At 41.0% G+C, this 18922-nt stretch overlaps 1 protein-coding gene across 1 annotated transcript in view; it reads left to right on the top strand.

The window, feature by feature from the left end:
- The window catches only part of LOC115109819 (contactin-associated protein-like 5), a 110710-nt gene that overhangs the window by 8433 nt on the left and 83355 nt on the right, over positions 1–18922 (top strand). The window contains exon 2 of the mRNA XM_029635082.2: positions 17140–17250. Coding sequence (XP_029490942.1) covers positions 17140–17250 — 111 coding nt within the window. The remainder of the gene's footprint in view (positions 1–17139; positions 17251–18922) is intronic.

The following is an 18922-nucleotide window of genomic DNA, read 5'->3' as shown; positions in this document are numbered from 1 at the left end:
CTTCGGCATTGTAAACATATGTTTCCCACGCCAATAAAGCCATTTGAACTGAATTGAATTGAAATTGAGAGAGGGAAGTGTCTCTCCTACAGTAGCTGTGATAGAAGCAAGTTTATAATTGTGTGTAATGGGATTAATAGAGGCTCAACATAAGCTGTGTTGGGTTGACTAGGCCAATATTAATATTGAGCCAATCTTGTTGAGGGCCGCCACACTAGCAATAGAGTAAACAATCCTCTCGTATGAACTTCTTTATGCTAGAACTTGTACTGTCTGATTGCATATGGTGTAGGCTATTACAAAGTATAGCTAAAGAGTTAAAACCAGGAGAGGATTTTATTATGATATTATACTGTAAGTGAGTACTCAAAAGGTTAAAACAGTATAATAATATAACATGTCACTATATTTGTGAAAGCAGTGGCTAATTTCACATTTCCCAATACATCCCCACTCTCTGTGGGGGATTGTGGAATTTTGACCAAAGCATTAGTGTAATAGAGTCTTTACCTCAATTTTATTATGAGGTCAAACATGTTAGGTGTTTTAAATGGAGTCACCCTGCTGGGAGGGAGAGTACGGTTGTGAAGGTTGCCTTGGGCAAGGAACAGCGGGGGGAGTTTCCATTTCAAAACTCATACTAATAGTATAACTTATGACATACTTCCCTAGGGTCTGGCTCCAGCATATTGCTCCAGATCCTGTCAATACCATGGGGAAATGGGTCTTGACAACCCACACAAAGTCAAAGGGATTTATACAAGAGCACATTAGACACACACCTACACACACACACACCTACACTCACACACCTACACATGCACACACGCACACATACTCCTAAACATGCACACACCTACAGCCATGCACATAAGCGTGTGCATGTGGACACACAAAGACTGTCAGACATAGCGAGCCTTCCAACCTTTGAAACCCTCTAAAATGTAAATGAATACCTCTTATCGTAGATAGACCATATCACCACACACAGCGGGGGAAGTTACAGTATGAATGACCTTGCGAGGGAAGACAAATACAATCGCAGTGGTATGTGGCCGTAATTCTCCTCTTTACCCCATGATAATTTATTCCAGGTGTTTCTATAGGGGTAATTTAAATTAGTGAGTGATTGGTCACTCTAGAGATGAATGAAACAACTTTGAGAGATAGCCGTGTTCTGAATTGCCCTCTAAAATGCCCCATCACTCACCCCTTTCTCCCCTTCTCCAGATCTCCAAGATAGATGAGGATCCATTAAGTGATCCGGGAGTTAGGAGGAGGACAAAATGTCACTATAAATTATGCAGAGGGATGTTGTTGTGGTGTTGTTTAATTACGATGGGGACAACCCTATCAGCTGATGTGCTATATTTCCAAAATGATAATCAGCTGTTGACCTGGTGCTGAAAAAGACATTGTGATAAACCGTTATCATCATCAGGATCCTGATCGTCTGCCTCACCATGGCTAGCCCTCTGCTAGGATCACAGATAATGCAGATTATGATATGCCTCGGGGGGCATTAAAATGTTTGTGTTGGCAAGACACAAAGAACAGGACAGTGATACAGTTGGCACAGGGAAAATAGAGCTGGCTTTATCCTAAAGGGGTTTCTATCTAAATCCATTACAAACACAACTGTTCTGGATAAACCCACGGCCGTAACTGCCTCATTCTCACTGACTAGAGTTCATGTCTTCCTCTACCAGACTTATTCTGTTTGATCGGTTCAGCCCCCACTGTTCGAATTCATTGCTTTTTGTATTAATGAGAACGTGGCTATTCTTTTTCTTGAGTTTGACTTATTGCAGCTGTTCTGGGTGAATTGAGTACCAAAGCAAAGAGAGGCAGAGAGAAAATCTTTTTCTTCCTCTCACAGAGCTCACGATCAAATTAGAGTTCTCTTTTCTTTGATATGTTTTTGCTAGTGCCTGGTCCGCTTTGTATTACCCTAGGCTTTGGATTATGGTTTTATATTGTGTCAGATGACAATTCAAGTAAATTGTGCTTTCTTTTCAATAGGTCTGCAGGGCAGACTGTTATTGCTGTTCTGTTCTGATTTATCACACTTTAAGTGTTAAGACTAAACTAAATGTGTCTGTAACCTAACAACCCACTCACAAAAGAGCATTTACATGTTCATTGCTATGAGCTAGTTTGTAATTAGAATAGTTTTGTTAAAACTAGTTTATTTTTTAGTAAATAGCCGTGTCTTCACATTTCCAGTCTGAGTAATACACAGAGAGTGAGTTGGGGAGATGAGCTGTTTCCAGTTAAATTAGTACCCATATATGACAAGCTTTTTTCATCTTCCATTGTGTGGAAGATGACGCTGTAGGACAGCTCTAGTCAGCTGAGGGCATCTCACCCCACGGTTGTGTTTTCTCATTAAGCTGGTGTTTCATGTGATAATGTGAAATGATGAATCGCTACAAATTATGGCAGCCTGAAAATAAATTATCCACTTGCATCAACTTGAGCAATTTGCATGCATTGACTGCAATCACCACGCATGAGATACGTTTCTCTCTTTTTGAGGGTGCCCAAATTAATTAATACTACAGAATTACAGTTCAATTTAGCTATAATGGGGTCTCAGTTACACCACTTCTGAGTGTGCTCACACTCACACACACTGTGCAGACACACTTGTGCAGACACAAACACACACACACTATCTATTTGACAAATGTGGTGCCAGTGGAGGTCTTTTGTATTTACAATCTAATCACTCCAACACTGATGGAACACCACTCTCCATCTATTGAGTCCTATACATTAGCTGTAAATATTAGTCTATTAATTTCCTTTAAAATCTCAATTAATTCATGGCATACAGTAGTAACTAACCACAAAGTAAGAATTCCCACAAATCTGTTTTTAGACTTTGTAAATCCCCAACATAGTAAGAGTTTATATTTGATCCATTAATCCATTTTTGTTTGAACATATTTGGGGACATTTTCGCAGTCAAGATGACACTGCAGCGGTGTTGTCATCCCAACTGGCCAGGCGGTCCCAGATGCTCCTTCTGTATCCTTTGATCTTCAATTCGGGAGACTTAATCAAGTACCATAAAGTAGGGTTGGGCCGTATTCAGATTTTCATGCCATCATACCGTTTCTGTACCATACTGGGTTATACGGTATTACCGGAAGTGCACAAAAGGGGAGCCATTTAATTTTTTAATTTATTATGATATATAAAATAAAATAAAATAAAATGTACCCAGAAAACTATTTAGGCAACAGGGATCTTGATCCAGGAGAGGATTGAATGTTGCTGTGGGGTTGCGTGCTATGCCACTGCTTTATAAATGATACATTTTCTTTACACTATTGAAAATCTTACTGTTGGTATTTCGAAATAACCCAGTATACGGTATATCGCTCAAGCCTATTGTAAAGTACACTTTTCACCGTATAAATCCACACAGTGCCCTCCACTGTAACTTAAGCCCTCCATGCTCTCAACGTCAACAGTGAAGAGGCGACTTCCGGGAGTTCCTCTGTCCAGTGTCTGTGTTCTTTTGCCCATCTTAATCTTTTCTTTTTATTGGCCAGTCTTGAGATATGGCTTTTTCTTTTCTTTTTCCAGCATCCCGGAGTCGCCTCTTCACTGTTGACGTTGAGACTGGTGTTTTGCACGTACTATTTAATGAAGCTGCCATGTGAGGACTTGTGAGGCATCTGTTCTCAAACTAGACACTATAATGTACTTGCTCAGTTGTGCACCGGGGCCTCTCATTCCTCTTTCTATTCTGGTTAGAGACCGTTTGTGCTGTTCTGTGAAAGGAGATCTTCAGTTTCTTGGCAATTTCTCACATGGAATAGCCTTAATTTCTCAGAACATGAATAGACTGATGAGTTTCAGAAGAACATTCTTTGTTTCTGGCCATTTTGAGCCTGCAATCAAACCCACAAATGCTGATGCTAGAGACACTCAACTAGTCTAACGAAGGCCAGTTTTGTTGCTTCTTTAACCAGGACAAGAGTTTTCAGCTGTGCTAACATAATTGAAAAGGGTTTTCTAATGATGAATTAGCCTTTTAAAATGATACACTTGGATTAGCTAACACAACGTGCCATTGGAACACAGGAGTGATGGTTGCTGATAATGGGCCTCTGTACGCCTATGTAGATATCCCATTCAAAAAATCTGCAGTTTCCAGCTACAATTGTCATTTACAAAACTAACAATGTCTACACTGTATTTCTGATCAATTTGATGTTATTTTAATGGACAAAAAATGTGCTTTTCTTTCAAAAACAAGGACATTTCTAAGTGACCCATAACCTTTGAACGGTAGTGTACCACACAGAAGTCTGAAATGTAACAAAACCATTTGACATAGAAACACTGTATTTTCTGTGGGATTTCTCAGGTTCATATAGTGTACATTCTATACATAGTTTACAGTATACCTATTTAGATTGTGGGGTTGCCACATGATATTAGCACCGTGTATTCCAATATATGTGATATTATTCCAGTGTATTTAAATGTGAGTGTGCTGGCAGACATTTTTTACAGGAAAAAGAGTGCTGTCGTGTCAGACCCACCATCTGGGGCTGCCAGGCTACATGATTCTATTTGAACGGGAGTCCCTCTCCTTCAGTCTAGTATTCAGTGGGGCTAATCAGCCAATAACCCCTGGTTGCTGACTTCCAGTGGGGGCTAATGTGTGGGGTCACTTGGGACCAACTAGGATCCATATTTTTTCCCAGCACTGGGGCTATTCAGTAGAGGCGAGGCAGGATCACCTGGAGTGTCAAATATGATTGGAATTACCACCCTGGAATCATTGGCTATGGTTGAGAAGGTTTGCTAAATTGAATGGTAAAAATATAACTTGTGTGATATTTTGTGATATTCGTTCTCCCATCCTGTCAACTCCTCATGGATATCTGAGGCAGGTCTGAGTTTGGGTGAACTGATGTTAACATTTAGTATCAAAACCCAAGACAATGTTGGCATATAGTCTGTGGAAGAAAGAAATAACAGTTTGAACATCTGACTAACTAGAGAAAGTACTGTAGCTATCTTGTGAAAATAGGGCAATTTGTTACCGTAAATTAGTCTGGTTTCATTGTAGGGCAATGTTTGTTTGGTGTCTGAGAAGCTTGCTAATGAGCAAAGAGATTTGAGAGATCTGTTGATAAGCACTGTCAAACAGACAAATGGGCCCGTGATATCAGGAGGAGATCAAAGCCGTCATCAGGACAGACAAAGAAGTTGGAGCCAAAGGCAAAAATTGGCACCACTGGTTAAAAAATAGGTTGTAAACAATATTTATTTCAGCCTCTAAAAGTACTTAGTACCTTTCTCCTGGTTGAATTTAGGCCTACTAGTATTAAACCCAGTTTAGTTGGCATATCATTGTTAGTCATCTGTATATATGAGACTGTTTCCCTTTTCTAATATCCCAGTATGTACATTTTATACCACCTGAAATATCCCAATGGAACCAATATGCTGGGGCTGGAACATGATTTTGAGAGCTCTAGTGATAAAAACACTAGTTTCTCTCCATGTTAGCAATCTTATGTAACATGGTTATAAATACATATTGTTAGGGATGGGATTCAGGATTCAACTGCAGAAGATACACTGTGCACAAAACATTAGGCACTCATTCCATGACATAGACTCACCAGGTGAATCCAGGTGAAAGTTATGATCCCTTGTTGATGTCACTTCTTAAATCCCCTTCAATCAGTGTAGATGAAGGGGAGGAGACAGGATGTTTAAGCCTTGAGACAATTGAGACGTGGATTGTGTATGTGAGAAAGGGAAAGGGGGATACCTAGTCAGTTGCACAACTGAATGCATTCAACCAAAATGTGCCTTCTGCATTTTATCCAACCCCTATAAATCAGAGAGGTGCGGGGGGCTGCCTTAATTGACGCCCATGTCATCAGCACCATTCAGAGGGTGAATGGGCAAGACAAATGATTTAAGTGCCTTTAAATTGGGATATGGTAGTATGTGCCAGGCAGACCGGTTTGAGTGTGTCAAGAACTGCAGCGCTGTTGGGTTTTTCATGCTCAACAGTTTTCCGTGTATATCAAGAACGGTCTACCACCCAAAGGACATCCAGCCAGCTTGACAGAACTGTGGGAAGCATGGGCCAGCATCCCTGTGGAACGCTTTCGACACCTTGTAGAGTCCATGCTCCGATGAATTGAAGCAGTTCTGAGGGCAAATGGGGCTACAACTCAATATAAGGAAGGTGTTTGTAATGTTATGCTTGTGTATCTCAATGATTCACGTACTGTAGTTGTTGCTGACTGTATATATATTTAGTATTCAGCTCACAAACTACCAGCAGCCTCTATGCCCTTCAGTCTGTGTTTGGTTCATTACTGGTGAGTTCATATGAAACCATGTCGTGCCCTCAGGAATATGTATACTATACTTCAGACAGTCCTCTCCACGCAAACAGACTGGATTTGGGATGATGTCTTCAGGGATTTGTTTGACTGCGTCAGAACTTGTCATGGATTCAGACAGAAGAAGCACTTGATTTGAGTATGCACCTTCTGTAAGCTCACATCTCAGGTGGAGAAGTAGACAGTTTACATCTGAAGTTGGTCATTCCTAAATAATCCATCAAATTCCCCTTCAGGTATCAACCCATTTCATCTGTTTGCTTTTAGTATTGTGTCAACTCAACACATCTCTTTCTGACTAAAAACCAACAGGCGAATCCCTTCATTAGCCTTTATCCAGAGAAGGGGTGGTCATTTTGGATTTGAATTAATACCAGCCCTTTTGTTCAGGTCTAACAGGCAGACGAGAATAGCACATCCCAGTCCTGCCCAGTCCAACGCTGCTGCCTAAAACCTTCTATTACAGTACAATGCTCCAGCCTTCCTCCATCAGCCTCAATGTGCTGACTGCAGGGAAATGTAATTATGCGACCACCGACCGTTTGAGCTGAGTCACTGCTGCAGTTGGGGCTCTCTTCTCGTCCTGCCTAACGACTTAAGCCACAGGGGCGGGATAGAGAGTTTAACCGTGTGCTTGGACACATGTTGCGCTGTAGTGATGACGGGGATTGTATTGTTGACACTGCACAAGTGACTTGTTAAGTTACTATAGTACCTGTGTAGTCAAAATGTAATTATTTTAACAACATGTTATAAACAGCTGTTTTTTGTTGTTGTGGAAGTGCAATAGAAACTGTACTTTATTTCAGTTGTTTAATAATAAAGGTAGTGTTACCAAAGATGTAAATGAGGTAATCTGACGGAACATGCGTCTATACTGTAGATGAACTATATGTGCCGTGTTTACTTTGAAGTTGACCGGTGAGAAAAACAAGTACTTATCTATTTAAAGTAAAATATGATGTACTCCTGATCCTAAATCACTAAACCTTGATCCTCTTACATGATGTTGATGTGAAGATGTAAACCCTGCAGAGCTATGGCATGCATCTCAGCTCAGAGAGGAGCAGAGGGAGATGGAGGGGCAGAGAGTGTGATAGGCAGGGAGAGAAAGCAAACAGCCAACATGCACGGTAGCCTGCAGCATACCACAGAATAAAAAGGAGAGCGTCAACATCAAAATCCCTTCAGAGCACGTTGGCACTTGCTGTAGTGATGTGCGTAATGTACATTGGCAGATATCTCACTGCCCGGCTGTATCTGGGTCTTAAAAAATGGCTCGATCCACTCAGCATCAGAGGCATCTGCTGGCGAGTGATCTGAGTGCCGCCAAATCAGGTCAGATGAGATCCAGTGGGCCAAAGCATGCAAACAGACTTAATGCTGTCTGTTTTTTAACATGGCATTGTTGTCTACTAGATGAGTGGTCACTAGCCAATGCAGGTGTTTCCAGGAGGAGAGCTCCAACATGGAGACAGCATCCAAAACAAGAGAGAAATCGATGAATGAGTCACTGATGGAGAGTGTACAGTGATCATTGTAATCAAGCTGTTGCCAGTTATTTTTATGTCCTGGGATCCTCTTTAGCAGCCACACAGTGATGCTCCAGAAGCCACACTGCTCAGTGGAAACAACAAAGGAGAGTTGTGGTGCAGTAGCTAGCTAAGTGAATGAGCTCCACCCCACTCACTGCTCTTATTGGGGCCTGGCAGGCAGGGCTGGATCAGTGGAGATGTGTCCGACACGTTCAGATCACTGGACTCTTAATGTCCTTCTGCCTGGTGGAAGTGATCTAATCTCACACTGATGGATTAGGGGAACACTACAAGTGTTCGTGCAGGTTCTCGCCGGTTCCGTCTATAACTCAACTCAATTTGGATTTATGATTCAGTTAACGTGCACGCCACAATCTGACTGAATGGTACAATGAATGTCATGTTATCAGGTTTATCTTTGGCCGATATTGTCGTTATCTAATCGGCCATGATAATAGGAGTTTTATTTCAGTTTTAATGAGCACTTTTAATCAGGCCCTGCTTCAGGTGTTAATCTCTAGATGATTTTCAGGCCTCAGAAAGCAGGTAATAGGCTAATCAAAGCCAGTGGGTGATTTGTAGAACCAGCGGAGAAAATCAATCTCGGGATTTAATGGGTGTAGAAAATATTTTGATTTCATATAACCACTCATTGATTTAAAAGGTTAGATGTTGTTATCCATGAATCCACAAACTACTGTAACGTTACCTGGTTGCCGTGTACTAGAAAATTTGTATTCAGTCGCATATTTCTGTTTTTTTCCTTTAAATACATGCTGGAGATATTCAGCTACTCCTGAAGGACAGTGGAAGTTCAGCAAAAGATTATTGATTTATTATTTAAAATCTCTTTGTATCTCCAAGTCATGCACCTTGGTTGGACTGTGTGGTAGCAGCAGCATTTGTTTTCCTTTGTCTTAAATCTGTGCAGACAGGAAGATATAACAATGCTTTTTGGCAATGATATCAAAGCCACCTAAGGGGTCCAGGAGATGTTATTTATCAGAAAAGTAATTGTTGCAAATGTAACCATCTGAGGATATTTTGTGGAGCTTTGCTATAGAAACTAATGTGTGAAAGGAAACATTTGACTATATTAAAATGAAAATGGGTTTCATGTCCTGCATCAGCAGTGGGCTGGGTTGACTAAGAATTCCCTTGAGTAAATATTGATATTCTATTCCTTCTATCATTTTATTTTTTCCCTCTCAAGGCCATTGGCTCCTGTGAGAGTCGTAGATGCAGAGGTAGCTGCCGCTGTGAGCTGCTGAAAGCTTAGTGGAAATGTGTTTGCAATTACATGCAAATTCCCCAGAAAGGTCAAGAAACGTCAAACCCTGCAGTAGTTAACGTCACAAGCTACATCTGCCTTTCATCTATGATACAATAGTAATATGCTAAGACAGAGAACTGAAAGTGACCGAGGTATGGAGTATTACACAACTCAGAAGAAAGATTCTAAAGAATACTGTAAGAATTCTGAAGCAGTTTAGTTGTTTCTTCTGAAAAAGCAATGGATCACTGAATCCCTGTTTGTTTTCTCCCTCCCCACAACCTTTGTTCACAAGGGTCTGAGACCTTGAGAGAGAAGTGCCTGGTTGCCAGTACCAGGTTAGGCCTCATTTTTAAAGATAGCTGATGATCCACAGTGTGTCAGAGCCTGCAAAGCCATGCTGTGCAGCTTGCCCCAAGTCTTTAGGGTCCACAGGCAGTCTCACACACTGACATGGATGGTGTTTTATAACTAACGGTTATATTCCAAGTTGTGAAATGTTTTTGATGACTACAATATTCACATGCCAATCCAATCCTCAAATATCCTATACATGACCTGTCAAGGTGTAGAGGAGAGGTGCACAACAGATATTTGGGACATTTATGCCCTAAAGGCTGTTGCCATGGAAATGACCTTGACCTCTGTTAATATTGCTCTAGGAACCCAATTTTATGTTGTATAGACAGGTTGGTTGTTTAGCAACAAAACTGACCCGTGCACAACTGTGGGGGTAAAACTGACAGGGTTGGCTTAGATTGTTGACAACATGTGAGCTATCTTTCAACTCCAATGTTAATGAAAATGTGACTGCATCTGCACAATGAGCACTTGTTGTCTCTCAAATACAACATTACAGTTGTTGCTTAGCTAGATTGCAAAATTTTGGCATATTTGGGACATTGACATGAAATCAGTCCAAACACCTCAAAATAAGACATGGTATCAAGTACAAGATGAAACGAGCCACTTACGATTCCCCACATGGCAGTTTCTTGTCATTCTTGCTAGCAATCACAACAACACGGTGACCTCTGCTCCATGGAAGTGCCTACATCACTTTTGTGACGTTGTCAGCTAACCCATCTACAGGATGTGTGTTTATGTTCCCCTGAAGTACTGTACAATATTACATTGGATAGACATGGCTGCAGTTACATTAGTGGACTGCACAGCATTGAAGGTCACGGTTGAGAATATGGTTGTACATCCTCTTCTGCAGCCCAGGCATTTCTAATGGATCCCACACAAGTGACGATAGACTAGTGTTGTCACGATTCCCGAATTTTGACTTCGATACCACTACCAGGGTTAGTATCACGATACATGATACCATCACAATACTCGATTAAAAAAAAATACCACAACAACAGAAAATGAGGCGTTTAAGCCAAAGTTACAGAATGGCACTTGCTCCAGACATAATCTCAGCTACTGCTCTGTTCAATCGCTGGGCATCTTTTTTTTTTTGTATGCATGAAGAACTCAATAAGACAATCATACAATCAATTTTGACTTTGTTTTTAACAATCTAACTTTAAATGGGACTACAAAAACAACATAATGGTAAACTTTTAGTTGAAAGGTAAATCTCTATAGTTAATCTGGGTAACTGAAGATGTAGCCTAGGTCTATTCACAATACAGGTGAATGCATATTATTCAATAGTGCGTGCATGCATTGTGTTATTGAGTTGGTTTTAGCTGATTTCATGGGGCTGCAGATGACATACAACCCCTTCCATTTAGGACTTGTTTTATTGGCAACTGCTAGCAAAACATACAGTTAATGTCGGACGTTTACATACACTTAGGTTATAGTCATTAAAACTAGTTTTTCAAACACTCCACACATTTCTTGTTAACAAACCATCGTTTTGGCAAGTCAGTTAAGACATCTACTTTGTGCATGACACAAGTCATTTTTCCAACAATTGTTTACAGACAGATTATTTCACTTATAAGTGAAACGGCCGTCTGGTGAAGAAGGATCGGACCAAAGCGCAGGGTGGTAAGTGTTCATGATTTTTAGTGAAAACTGAACACTAGAAAAAAAATAACAAAGTGAGAACTAAACAGTCCTGTCAGGTGCAGAACACTAAACAGTAAACAACTACCCACAAAACACAGGTGGGAAAAAGCTACCTAAGTATGGTTCCCAATCAGAGACAACGATAGACAGCTGTCCCTGATTGAGAACCATACCCGGCCAAAACAAAGAAATACAAAACATAGAAAAATTAACATAGAATGCCCACCCAAATCACACCCTGACCAAACCAAAATAGAGACCTAAAAAGCTCTCTAAGGTCAGGGCATGGCAATAAGTCACTGTATCACAATTCCATTGGGTCAGAAGTTTACATACACTAAGTTGACTGTGCCTTCAAACAGCTTGGGAGATTCCAGAAAAGATGTCAAGGCTTTAGAAGCTTCTGATAGGCTAATTGACATAATTTGAGTCAATTGGAGGTGTAGCTGTGGATGTATTTCAAGGCTTACCTTCATACTCAGTGCCTCTTTGCTTGACATCATGGGATAATCAAAATAGATCAGCCAAGACCTCAGAAAAAAAAGATTGTACGTTTTGGATAAATGTCCTCTGGTTTGGTGAAACAAAAATAGAACTGTTAGGCCAAAATGACTTTTGTTATGTTTGGAGGAAAAAGGGGGATGCTTACAAGCTGAAGAATACCTTCCCAACCGTGAAGTATGGGGGTGGCAGCATCATGTTGTGGGGGTGCTTTGCTGCAGGAGGGACTGGTGCACTTCACAAAATAGATGGCAACATGAGCCAGGAAAATGATGTGCATATACTGAAGCAACATCTCAAGACATCAGTCAGGAAGTTAAAGCTTGGTTGCAAATCGGTCTTCCAAATGGACAATGAAGCATACTTTCAAAGTTGTGGAAAAATGGCTTAAGGACAACAAAGTCCAGGTATGGGAGTGGCCATCACAAAGCCCTGACCTCAATCCCAAATATGTGGGCAGGACTGAAAAAGCGTGTACGAGCAAGGAGTTCTACAAACCTGACTCAGTTACACCAGCTCTGTCAAGAGGAATGGGCCAAATTTCACCCAACTTATTATGGGAAGCTTGTGGAACTATTATTTTATTGTACTAATCAACAACATTGCATAGAAGAAGCAGTATTTTCTTTTATAAAAGTGTGCGTTGTCTCTTTAAGAAAGGAATGTCATTCAGGAGGAGACAAAGAAGTAAATTAGTTTTTGGTGGCAGGAGACAAAGTGAATTAGTAACGTTTTTGGTGACAATTAGCTTTGAAATCAGCATATTTTGCGTTATGGTTTGCATATTATTACAAACATGTACTAGGGTATTGAATTGATGCTTCAGGCGTAAGCTAGCAAGGAAATGTAGCCTACAAGTAAAGCTGGAAGCTACCAGTATTGTTTATTACTGTTTTGTGAACAGTAATGAACAGTTTCAACATTTCTGCATGCCATGTTGCAGTATTCAAGTGTGTTAACCTTTGTGCATCATGAGTGGGGATCAACCAATGCAGCCCCAACAGCTCTAGCAATTCATAAGTAAGTGGACTATGCACTTTGCTCTTCGCACTGTAAAGGGGCTGCGCTGATAGACAGACTTGATCCTCTCAGTCACGTGAGACACATTTGACAGAAGTACCGAACATAACAAAAAATTTAGTGCCAAATGTTTTTTTGTATAGAAAAAGTATCTACGTTTTGGCATACCGTGCGACAACACGATGGACGAGCAACTGTGGCCCGGGACCCAACAGTATAATATACCAGTTTCAAGAGTTGTTTAGATTGATCATTTAAATGGAATAGACATTTGCATGTTAGGTACAATATTGTGAGAATTGATTTAGTTTAAAACTTGTTTTTGACAATGTATGGGAGGTAATGCATAAATTAAAACGCTTATCAATGTAATGCAGTTTGGCATATGCCAAACACAAAGCAGGTGGTCCTGTTTGAATTACTTTGCATGACTAAACCTGACATCTCGGAAGTGGAAACAATTACTCACTTTTATTATCACAGTGCACGAGAGAGAGCGTGAGAGAGAGAGAGAGAAAGTGCTTATATAAACAAGATATTACAACAGTGCAATATGCAGATCGATAAGAGGAGTTTATTGAATTGCACTCAAGGCCCTCCTTACTTTCAAAGACTGTGTAGTCCAATACTGTTGACGCCAACCTTAAGACTTATTGCAGATGTGACCGCCACCAAGGACGGTGCACTCTTAGAGAAAAGGCACTATCTAGAACCTAAAAGGGTTCATCGGCTATCCCAATAGGAGAACCCTTTGAAGAACCCTTTTTTGTTCCAGGTAGAACCCTTTTGGGTTCCATGTAGAACCCTTTCCACAGAGGGTTCTACATAGAACCAAAAAGGATTTGATATGGAACCAAAAAGGGGTTCTCCTATGGCAGGGTTTCCCAACTGGTTTCCCAACTGTGCCGAATTCGGCCCTCTGGTGGTTTTTTAAGTTTTCTGGGCAAAAACTAATAATAAAACAAATATATTTTTGTTGTTGTTGAATTTTCATTGTTGGAAATAAAAGACTGTAAAAAGACCAGGAAATCAGCGAGTGATTTTCATTTTGGAAATCTGTTCCCAAATATTCCCACGCATAATAGAGAGACATATGTGATTGTATACAAATAATAGTAATTAATAATAATGGATTGGAATCATATAACATGTTTCTACCAACTGGGGTGCTCAAAGTGTTTTACATAGTAGGAGGAAACTCACCTCATCCACCGTCAATGTGTAGCACCCACCTCAGTGATGCACAGCAATCATTTTTGTGCAAGAACTCTCACCACACATCAGCTGTCAGTTGATGAGATGAGCAGTGATATATGCCAATTTGGAATGAGGAGGATGATTAGGTGGCCATGATGGAATGTGGCCAGGTTGGGAATGTAGCCATGACACCGGGGTGAATATCCCTACTCTTACAATAAGTGGGATTTTGAATGACCACAGAGAGTTAGGACGCCCATTTTAACGTCCCATCCGAAAGACGTCACCCTATGCTTATCAATGCTCCCAAATATAACCAAGGTTTGAAATGATTATGTTTTAGTCAAATATTATATCCGTTTAGGCTTCTTGTGGTCAATTTGCAGTCTATAAATATGTCATTTTATTATGTTCCGGCCCCTTAACCATATGCTCAAGAAAAAATTCCTATGGGGACAGCCGAAGAAACCTTTTGGAACCCTTTTTAATAAGAGTGTGTGAGGACATGGTAGGCAAACTGCTTGAGGTCTTTCAACAAAGAGAATTGGAAAGAGAGAAAGACAGAGAAGGTGAGGGACACCTACCTCATTCTCACGTCTTTTATTTTTTTGGGTATTTTAGCACAGAAAGTAACACCACAAAATATGTGTGGTCAGTGTGAAGTTTTGAATGTTTTTCTCTCCAAATCGTGGAGGGTGAGGCTTGGGGATATATCCCAGTGATTCTACTGTACACCCTGTATGTCTCTGAGCAGACTTGAGCCTCCTTGCTCTCCATTTCTTTAGGTACTTAGAGCCCTCATTGGTACTTAGAGCCCTCATTGAGAGATTACCATTGGGTATCATATAATTCTCTGGCCACTACAGCCTCACAGCTTAGAACTCCACAACCACATCTTCCAGCATTTCTTCTTCTTGTTTTATAACTGAATGTCAAGCCTACTTTGGGGCTTAAAACCCTATCAGTCTCTGAAATATCTTAGCTCTGATGTTTAGTGGAAATGCAGCACACTGAGAGATAACAAGAGGGCCCCTCGCCACCCTGCACCCTATCTCCATGCTCTTCCATCATGTGTTTCTTCCCGCTGTCACCCTCGCCTCTCTTTCTCTCTCATGATGATGTTGGAAATCAATTAATAAAATCTGGAGCCATCATTTTTGATGTGGGGCTCATTGAGCAGACCTGTGAAAAGGTTAATTAGCTGAATAATCAGCTTAGCTACTGCTTGGCAGCTTAAACTGTTGGCCTCTATGGAGTGTATCAGACATGGTTAGGGGCTCTTCCTCTGTGTTTAACCATACTGCTAGTACAGCTATAGCCCATCCCATGAATGTTCACCTGGGACGAACATTGGGTTTTGCTCAGAGTACTCCCCGTCCCATGCTATTACATGTCAAATAAATCAGTAATCATGCATATGGGGGTGAGGCCAGGGTGAGCCCCCCCAAAAAAGCCTGTCACTGTCTTCGTTGATGTTGGAGCCTGCTCAGCTCACCTGCAGATGCCTCATGGCATGGGATATGGTAGAGAGGGCTTGACTGACAGCGGGGAGGGAGGGAGGGAGGGAGGGGGTCAGTGACAGGTCCCAGACTGCAGTCTGAGGGCAAAGTCTCATCAAGATGACGAGGAAAAAAAGCTGTCCCCAGCAATCACAGAGGAGAGGAGATGAGAGGAAATATGCTCTAATGAGAAAGAGAGATAGACAGTAGAGCTGGGGGCAGGCAAGTGTGCAGAGAGGAGAGAAGAGGAGTGAGAAAGGGAAAACAACTAGGAAATAGAAGAGGGAGTGGAAACAAGAAAAGAGAGCCAGAGAGAATAGGAGATGATGTATTATAGATATACTGTATACCACGCTTCTCTGTGGAGCTGAATCGCATGCTGGCATTCACTCGTCTGTAAACAAACCGCTCTCGGCGTACCCATGGTGAAGGCCAATAAGGTGCAATAGAAAGCAGCAGGTCTCAGCAGGTCAATGAGGTACTACTGAATCAGTGATGTAACGAAACCTCGGAATACTAATTGGAATCAAAGGAAAGAGAGAAAGTCTGAGAGATAGAGATAAGAATGGAGGGAAAAGAAGAATGTGAGACGAGAGAACGGAGTGATATTTGCTCGGTATGCGAGATAAAAGCCCTGCAGCGACACAATCAAATTCAGCGCAGATGCTTCAATAGAAGCCACAATTGAAAACAAGAACAATAATGGATTGTCTCTTGGGTTTTCTTGACATTATTCTAAACAGATAAATTAATGTGTCAATTGCTGGAGGAAGGGCAAGCAGCAAGCAGACAAAAGAAGAGAAAGCGCTTGTGGTCTTTTATGTGAACAAGGAGGCGATTGCTTGTTGATTTCCTCTGAACTGAAAATGACTCTGTCCCTACAATGAGAGATTAAAGAGACTTGTATCCCCTTTGAACCAGGACAGATCGCGTCAAACACTTTCTAGGCGGTACGTTGTCGGTCATTTGAAGGGGCTCTGTTACTTTCTGCATAACCAAACCTCAAAGCATCCAAATCCTCTAAAGACACACCTGAACAAAATGGTGCACAGTCCGAGGTGCCGGGAGCTAGCTTCAACATGTTGGAAACCATGTATTATCCAATACGAATCAATGATACATGACACATATGACTGACTGATCATTTCTAATGAGAATACTGTTATTTCCCATGATTCTTGTCTCGTGGGTAAATTAACTTCCACTGTAGTGCTCCATCACATGGCAAATATTTGACTGATTATGACACATGTAATTAGTTACATCTCCCAGTCAACATAGAACAGCAGAGCTTGGTTAAACGAAGAGAAAAGGTTACCAGAACTCATATTTCATCAGCCTGTGCATGACTTTGAAATGAAGCACTAGGCATAACCCTTCTCAGAACCGTTTGTCTTTCCCATCTTTTGTGTCTAATGCAATCAGAACTTAATGAGTTGGTTGTCACATTTGTCTGCATATACAATACACTGTCATGTGTCATACATTGGGGGCAGTGAACCTCACTTGAATGCCATCAATCATTCACTAGAGACAGTATAAGACACGCTCAAGGAGATCACAGGAAACAGGATCATTCAATGTTACAAAATGTATGTTGAAAGCATATTTGCCACAGTTCTCAGAGGTGTATCAAGGCTACTTACTGTATTATCGCGCTAACCTGATTGCTCTGGTTTTGATCTCTTTAGATAACTGTGATGGCCCTTTGGTATCAAATCTGCCCCAGGCCTCATTTCAGAGTTCCTCGCAGTCCTCCACCAGCAACGTTCCACACTTCTCCAAGCTCAACAGAAGAGATGGTGAGTAAAGATTAAGGCCACGCTCAACACTGTGTATAAGTACCTATCCATCAGTAATAACCTCTTGACGCAGAGTCAACTTCCCATGAACATCCTGTGCAGAGCATGTTGCTGTAACATTTCATTTCCACGTGTAGCATAATAAACACAAATGATCTGTGTATCGCTGTAATTGATTTGATGGATGGATTGTAAACAACAATTGCTTGTCATTTAATTATATGGTTGTGAGCAGTTAATTGCCAGCTGTTTCCTTTAGAGTTTGCCATCTGCATTTGATCACTATACATCAATGGCTTTCACTCACGTAAATGAGAACATGTCAAAGTATTGATGAACTCCAAAGGCCAACCTAATTGTCCCAGACACTACATACTCCTCAGTCTGGAAAGTTGTCAATGTGGTAACAACAGAGTTGTTGGAGTTGCCTGACTTAAAAAATGCTGTTTGGCCTTTAACATACAGTACATATATATATATATATATATATATATATATATATATATATATATAACAAACAGAGGCCTTCCAGGGAAACATACTGTAAATACACATATATTTTTCACACCCTGTCCATCAAACACTGACTTGTACCCCAGGTTATTTTTAGCCACAGCCAACCTCCCTTTGTGAGTCTGTAAGAACCTGAATGATCCTTCTCTCTGGGGGGGGGGCTCCGTAAACGATGCTTCCTCTGTGACTGAGACTCTGGTTTGATATTCAGAGCTCATCTACTCCCATGGTGTTGTGTCCCAGCCCACAGCAGCTGAGTAATGAATCTCTGCCTGAGCTGACCTGTTTCTTCTTCTTGATAGCTGAGTAGCTGTGGGGCTTAAACACATCTTTAAGGAACATAACATACATTACAATTAGGACTACTCAAACGATTAACATAAATGAATCAAGTTAATGGCATTAGTTCATTTTTTGTTGTTGAATTTGCTCAAATTTGTCCCTATAGAAAAAAAGCAGTTCATTGAGTAACATGTATACTTTGCTTTGATTGTCAGATTTTTTAGGCTACATCAAAATGTTTTAATAGCATTTTCACTATAAACAACACAAAAGTCACTGCAACATACAGCTATTAATGCTCCCAATGTTTAAGTAGTTTAGCACACACACACGAACGCGCACACACACACACACACACACACACACACACAGACGCACTGTTTGTGTGTGTGTGCAATGTCTCTTTCTCTCTCTTTTCACTCACTCACTCACTCACTCACACACACACACACACACACACGCACGCACGCACGCACGCACGCACGCACGCACGCACGCACGCACGCACGCACGCACACACACATACACACACACACAAACACACACAAACACACACACACACATAATGACAAAATATACTACTCATCTCACACTTTGACAAGCTTCTCATACTGTACAGTCCTGGCCAAAAGTTTTGAGAATGACACAAATTTAAATTTTCACAGTCTGTTGCCTCATTTTGTATGATGGCAATTTGTATATACCTATATATATTTGTATATAAGGAGTGATCAGATGAATTACAATTAATTGCAAAGTCCTTCTTTGCCATGCAAATGAACTGAATCCCCCAAAAACATTTCCGCTGCATTTCAGCCCTGCCACAAAAGGACCAGCTGACATCATGTCAGTGATTCTCTCGTTGTTGACGAGGGCA

The sequence above is a fragment of the Oncorhynchus nerka genome, linkage group LG3 (assembly GCF_034236695.1).
Source record: "Oncorhynchus nerka isolate Pitt River linkage group LG3, Oner_Uvic_2.0, whole genome shotgun sequence".
Taxonomy (NCBI): domain Eukaryota; kingdom Metazoa; phylum Chordata; class Actinopteri; order Salmoniformes; family Salmonidae; genus Oncorhynchus; species Oncorhynchus nerka.
This window is presented reverse-complemented; position numbering and strand designations above follow the sequence as displayed.